This window comes from Triticum urartu, chromosome 2 (assembly GCF_003073215.2).
Source record: "Triticum urartu cultivar G1812 chromosome 2, Tu2.1, whole genome shotgun sequence".
NCBI classification, from domain to species: Eukaryota; Viridiplantae; Streptophyta; class Magnoliopsida; order Poales; family Poaceae; genus Triticum; species Triticum urartu.
Window position 1 is genome coordinate 597,528,339 of NC_053023.1, and position 6,054 is coordinate 597,534,392.

At 48.2% G+C, this 6,054-nt stretch overlaps 1 protein-coding gene across 2 annotated transcripts; it reads right to left on the reverse strand.

The window, feature by feature from the left end:
• Window positions 1–3,073: 3,073 nt before the first annotated feature.
• LOC125539070 (WD repeat-containing protein 44-like) lies at window positions 3,074–5,516 on the reverse strand. 2 transcript variants are annotated; one of them, XM_048702437.1, is made up of 6 exons: window positions 5,377–5,516; window positions 5,121–5,278; window positions 4,998–5,049; window positions 4,803–4,885; window positions 4,611–4,704; window positions 3,074–4,149 (listed from the first exon to the last, which is right to left on the reverse strand). In XM_048702437.1, exons 1-6 carry the CDS (start codon window positions 5,447–5,449, stop codon window positions 3,566–3,568), a joined length of 1,044 nt encoding a protein of 347 aa, XP_048558394.1. In that variant the 5' UTR covers window positions 5,450–5,516; the 3' UTR covers window positions 3,074–3,565. The 2 variants fall into 2 exon arrangements, with proteins under 2 accessions (XP_048558394.1, XP_048558393.1); XM_048702436.1 differs by having other exon boundaries at window positions 4,611–4,716.
• Between the last annotated feature and the right edge of the window lie 538 nt (window positions 5,517–6,054).

Here is a 6,054-nt window from a genome sequence, read left to right on the forward strand (position 1 = left end):
ACTAGCACCTGCGTCGCCATCACCCTCGTGCATATCCACATCAGTCCCATTAACCGCGTCGGCAAACAACTCAGTATCCTCAAACTCAATCTCAAGCGGAAACACCTCTCCCCTATACGTCCAGTTGACCACATCCGGGACGAACTCGATGTCCAGAACACTCACTAAGAGTCGGGCCACCCCATGGGTGCGGGTGAATGCCATATCCACTTTCTCAGTCTTTCCAGCCATAATACCTAGACTAGCCACAACTCTAGCATCTGACAAAGACTCAGAGGGCGCCCCTGAAAACCGCAGCCATACCTGAGTGAGCGGCTTTCCCTTAGGCTCCACCTTCTTCCACTCATGAAATTCCAGAATGCATTTAGTACCAGGGACCTTGCACAACCCAAAACTCAGCAGCCTCTGCAAATCGTCCACCGTTGGGAAGTCCACCCTAAACATATTGTCCTCAATCTGGACAAGCTCCCACTGAAAATCACTTGGGGCCAGCTCCTGAAGTCTCTGCACAATTTGAGCCTCAGACACCACTCCCTGGGTAGCTTTCACAATTCCAGTAGTCAAGCTCTGTGTCTCAACCTGAATCTCTCTCGCCGCCGGGGACTCAAAGAACGTGAGCTCAGCACAATATACTCCATACATCGTGAAAGCTGGAGCCTAATCACGCAGAAGCGGGCAATCCCCCGTAGCATGAGCTGTCTTACCACACGAATCACAAAGTTCCGCCACGCACTCAGCAATGAAGTGACCCTTCTCACCACATCGATAGCATAGCATCTTCTCCTTCTTACGCGCCCACTTGGACGCCCTCTCAGACTCAGACCTGTCACCTGCCCCAGCCGTAACACCAGTCGCAGGAACCTCCACATGGCCAAAGCCGTCACTACCTCCATTGCCTGGCCAGACAATTCGGTCGACTGCACGGGATCGACCGCCATATCAGAGGCTTGGTGATCTAGCACAACCGGTGGCGGATGCTGTTTGCGGTGCCGACCACGACCACCACCACGGCCACCACGATGCCCACGGTATCCACCTCTTTGCCGGTAGTTCGGGCCAGAAGCTCCCTCGACAAAACCACCCGACGGTCCAAGGAATGGTCTGTCAACAGAACCATCACTCTGCCAAGCATAACCACGTCCACCTCCTGTAGACGACGATCCACGGTGCTGGCCATCCCCGTAAGTATCATATCCATCGTCCCCCCACTGTCCTCTGGGCGGCTCATCAGACTCTCCAGCACCCGCGTGCAGCCGCGTCTGCGTTGGGCCCGAACGCTGTTGCATTGGCCTCGCGACGTAGTGCGGCAGTGGCGCGGCCCGAGTCAGTGGCGGAGCAGCACCCCGCACCACAGTCATAGGTACCGGAGGCCTCGGAGGAGGGGCGCCGCTCCCCACAGCAGCATTGGCCGGCGCGGGAGGCCGAGGTCCACCATGAGGGGTGCCGCTCCCCACAACAGCAATGGCCGGCGCGGGAGGCCGAGGTCCACCACGGCCGACAGCCGGCGACATCCCGGTCGCCAACGCAGGTCGCGGACCGTGCGGAACTCCCCTTCCCACATTCTCCGGGCCCTGGAGCGGCGGCCGAGGACCAAGGCCACCTAAAATTTAGAAATGCACTGTAAGTGATATCGTTTTCAATGCTACATGCTAAAATAAGCGTAAACTCTAGAACCGACAGCTATTACGTTTTGTGCGGCAATAAAAGACTCTAAACATTGGACTCCTTCTTTTGTGACAGTGCCAACCTGGATTTTCTTCATCCTAGAGCCCCACATTGAAGATGCCCTTAGCGCTCTACTAAGGAGGTGTTTGATACAAAACCAAAAGCACTCAAGGGTGCTTATTTGGCTTCTAACTAAAAATTAAGAAGTCAATGTTAAGTCTAACCAGACACCTTGTAAACATCAACCTTCCGATCAAGGAGTTAAGTTTCTAGCCCACGCTTGTGTTGGAGTCTATGTATGTGGCTTGCAAGACCACCCATAAAATTTAGGCGGTTCAAAGAAAACAGATTCCCTAAAAATAGGGGTTTCAAATCATTGCACTTATGCAATAGATCCTTGAACTGAAAAACAAGTTGATTCGTTGTTTCCCGGACACACAAATTCAATAAGCATTAGCCAACAACTTTTTTTCTCTGAATCCAGGCCTCCTCAGAAAAAAAATCTTCACAAATATTTCAAAGTCCCCCCCCCCCCAAATCAACATAGCTCCGTGTCTAAGGTGTTACTCGAATTGTTTTTTTTTCATGTTGTTTATTAAATGTGAAGCTCTAGTGTTGATATATTGTGACCCTCGGCCGAGCTCGCGCAAGGTCGTGCTTGGCAACATTGTGCACTCTACTCTTCCTACACAGCTGCATGACTTTCATTTTTACATGTACTCATGCTTATAATTTAGGAGTATTTAGAAGTGGTTATATTATTTTATTTGGAAACACTATGATGTGCAAGCTCATTTTTTTCTTGACTTGAGAAGTCCCATGAGGATTGTGAGGCATGTTGATCACTTTTATCTGGGTCGATCTATTTCCACTCATTTTTGCTTGTTTTATTTGCTAATAAATAAATGCGTTGACTAAACCATCTGATCTCATCTAGTGAGGCCACCTCAGTCGACAAAGACTCGCACTAAACCGTGGGCTATGGACCGGTTAGTTGGCACGTCGCCGCCACACAGTGGTGTCAGCAGCCATGGCATGACACACGTCCAGCACGATCTTGAAGTTTGTGGAGTTGCAGATGGTAAATCAGAAACCGGAGGATTCAATTCAACGGAGACGGCGCATCTGGAAAGTGGCACCGGTTTTGATTGGCCACGCTCCACTGTCTGATTGTAAGTCACCGGACATGTCCTTTGTTGTGTGACGGCCGTGCGTTCTGGTGTCGTCCCTTTCGGTGCGCGTCGGGTCAGTAGTATCACATCGCAGGAAATCTCCTGTGCCTCCCTCAGGCTGCTACCGTGGCCGCATTCATCGCCGCGCGCGATGTCGGTGCAATTAGTAGCAGGGATTCCATCAGTCCAAGCACAGCAACCCACAGTGGAACGATAGAGCATACACATACAGGAAATGCAGCCCAAAAGCTTCAGAACTCGAGATTTTATTATTCTCTTCCTAGCTCCCTCCCGTATGAGAAGACCTGGAAGGCCACTTGTATAACGAATCCACCACTAAGAAAACTCGTCCTTCGCTTCTCTATCTGCATGTATGTATACACCTGAGATTTTTTTCCCTTACAAGAATATGTCAGAAAGGGTAACAAACACACACACACACACACACACACACACACACACACACACACAAGGGAACTAAAGAATTGAGCGGAGAGCCGGAGCGGACAAGAGTGGAAAAGCAGATACAAATGGGTGTGGCCAGAGATTTCACTCCAGCCGGGGCAGGCGGGGTGGGCGTACAAACGAACAAGGCCGTCGTCGTTAGTCGAGTAAGCACGCATCAGCTACACCCAAATCGCATTCGCACGGAACTCGAACACCGCTAACAGCAAACCAGCCGCATCTCCCACCTATTTACACACAAAAATCACCCCCTACTGCTGCTACTATACTCTGACGGGAAACCCAAAATTCTGGAGTATCCTGATCTGACCCCCACTGCCTGCCGTGGCGATGGCCATGCCCCAGGCCGACCGGCTCGGGGCCTGCCCGGCGCCGTCACCGTCGGGGAGACTGGTGCTGGACCGCGGGCTCTGTTTCGTCGGCGTCATGAGCTCCTCGGGCCAGGTCGCAGACGCTCTGTCGCCGCCGCTGTGGTTCGAACCGTTGCTTAGGTCATCGCGGCTCTGCTGCTGCTGGAAATCAGAGGAATCTCCGTCTCCTGCGTGCGGCAGAGGATACTCGGACACACAATCCAGCTCCTGGTGCTTCCTCCTGGAGTTGGTCCGGGACGTCGCCGCTGACCCCGCCGTGGATGGCAAGGCGGCGGCCACCGTCACGTCCCGGCAGTAGAAGTACTCGTAGGAATTTGCGACAGAAACGACGCCCTTGCTGCTGCTGCTGCTTCTTTGCTCGTCAGGGCCGTCGTCGTTTCTCCACACGTACACATGGGAGTTTTCGCTCGCTGAGATCACGTATCTGCCTCTGGCTGCGTAGCAAGCTGAGATTTGGCTGTTGGTGTTACGGAAACCTGGAAATGTGAAGGAACAGGGCGTCAGCAACCGACAAAACATACGGATATCAGATCCCGTCCTAAAAGGAAGAGATGAGTATTTTAACATTGCTAATTGGACATTACGAGCTATCAACTCAACATAGTGGATTCTGACGAGTTTTGGCGCTTTGCTGAAAAGAAGAACATGACAGCAGAAACTGGTCTCCACCGTTCATATTCAATCAATCAGCAGAAATAGCATTGCTTATAAGCTGGTTACCACACCATGATTGACAGCTGCAGCCCTACTCTAAACAGAACTTTCATACAGCAAATATAATGATAGGTAATAGTGGCAAATAGGTTAAACAGGTCAAGGACTAAAACTACAAGTAAACTTTAAAGCAACAGTGTCTCGAAAAGATTACCGGCCAAACCTTGAAGATAATAGCAATATGGTATGACACAGTAGCTATGATTCGTTAAGACCTTGATACCTTTAAATTTGTGAACTAGTTCAAAATCATCAATAACTCGGATCCGTGAATCGGCAGATGTGATGAGCACCTTCGAAGAACTCCCTGGAAGGAACTGATCAAGTAACTATGATTCAGTAAGAGACCAAGGTTATCATCTGTATGGCCTGGTGTCAGAACAGAACAGATTCGGAAGTCTTTAAAAGTAAGCACCTGAAATCCAGTGATCTTCTTCTGGTGGGACTTCTTCTTTTTAGTTTGCAAGTCAATTTGTTTCTTTTGGATAAGCTTATTATCTGGTAAAGGGTCACACAAAGGGTCAATTCTGAAGGAAAAGTAAGAGCTACACATTCAACAAAATAATCTTGAAAATGTCATAAATCATCAGAGCGGGGGAGAGAGAGAGACCCGATGTGTCATAAAGATGACAGCTGCCCTTGTGGGAACCAACTAACGCACTCTTCAGGGAAAATGAAACTTGGTGTTAGAACTTAACAAACGGAACACATTTAGGGTCGAAAGTATACAAACCTGTCCATCAGGGGTATAGCAAGCAGCAGTGACCATTTCATGCAGATCATGCCAATCAACAATTTCACGTTTTGGAATGCTCCAGATGCGGACCTTTTCATCCAGAGAACCACTAATGAAGTATCTATCATCGACAGGGTTGAACTGGATGCATGTCACTGGAAAGCAAAGCAATAAAGGAAAACTGAGGATAATGCTGACAGAGTGAGAGGCATTCCATGTGTGAGCTAAACTGATGATTAAATCGAAATCTTACCATAGTCACAGTGTGAGAACGTTTTCAAACATGATACACTTGACATGTTCCATAACTTTACTGTTTTATCCATTGAAGACGAAAGCAAGTACTGCACACATGAAGTTTAAGGTAAGAAATTTTGTAAAGACACCCGAATCATAATAAATATTATTACAAGATTCAAACAGTGGTAGCAACTAGCAACCATAGTTCGGACGCATTGCTGGATTCACTATTGCAAATTGTGAAGTTTGGATATGTAGCTAGCACAGTAAGGTATAATTGTTCGCTTATAGCTGCCTGTGACAAGGACCCAACAATGTTTATGCATCTAATCTATAATCATGCATATCACCTTTCTGAATGATACTGAACATCAGAAATGTCGGAAAACTTCAAGGTGCAGGTCCTAGTTTCTAGACAGTAAGACAAATCATAACTGAATGGCAACTAAAATTCAAACTCCATGAGTAATAACATGTATGTCATGCAACATGCTAGAGATTTCCTGACGCTCCAAGATACATTTAAGCCTAACATAGTTATTAGCCCATGGGCAAGAACATTCGACAAATAAAGGATAATATAGAATTCGGTTTACTATTAAAACCTGGGATATCCTAATCATATGGGTACATAACTCCATACTATTTCATGCAAGTCTAGTAGAATGGATTTGACCTTCACTTAAACCTA

Bases quoted from the DNA above. Each gene is read 5' to 3' on its own strand.
- LOC125539070 (XM_048702436.1), bottom strand. From the start codon at position 5,449: ATGGATAAAACAGTAAAGTTATGGAACATGTCAAGTGTATCATGTTTG. The intron at 5,279-5,376 runs GTAAGATTTCGA...TTTGCTTTCCAG, and splicing joins GTTCTCACACTGTGACTATG to TGACATGCATCCAGTTCAAC. The intron at 4,886-4,997 runs GTCTCTCTCTCT...ACCCTTTACCAG, and splicing joins TCATCTTTATGACACATCGG to ATAATAAGCTTATCCAAAAG.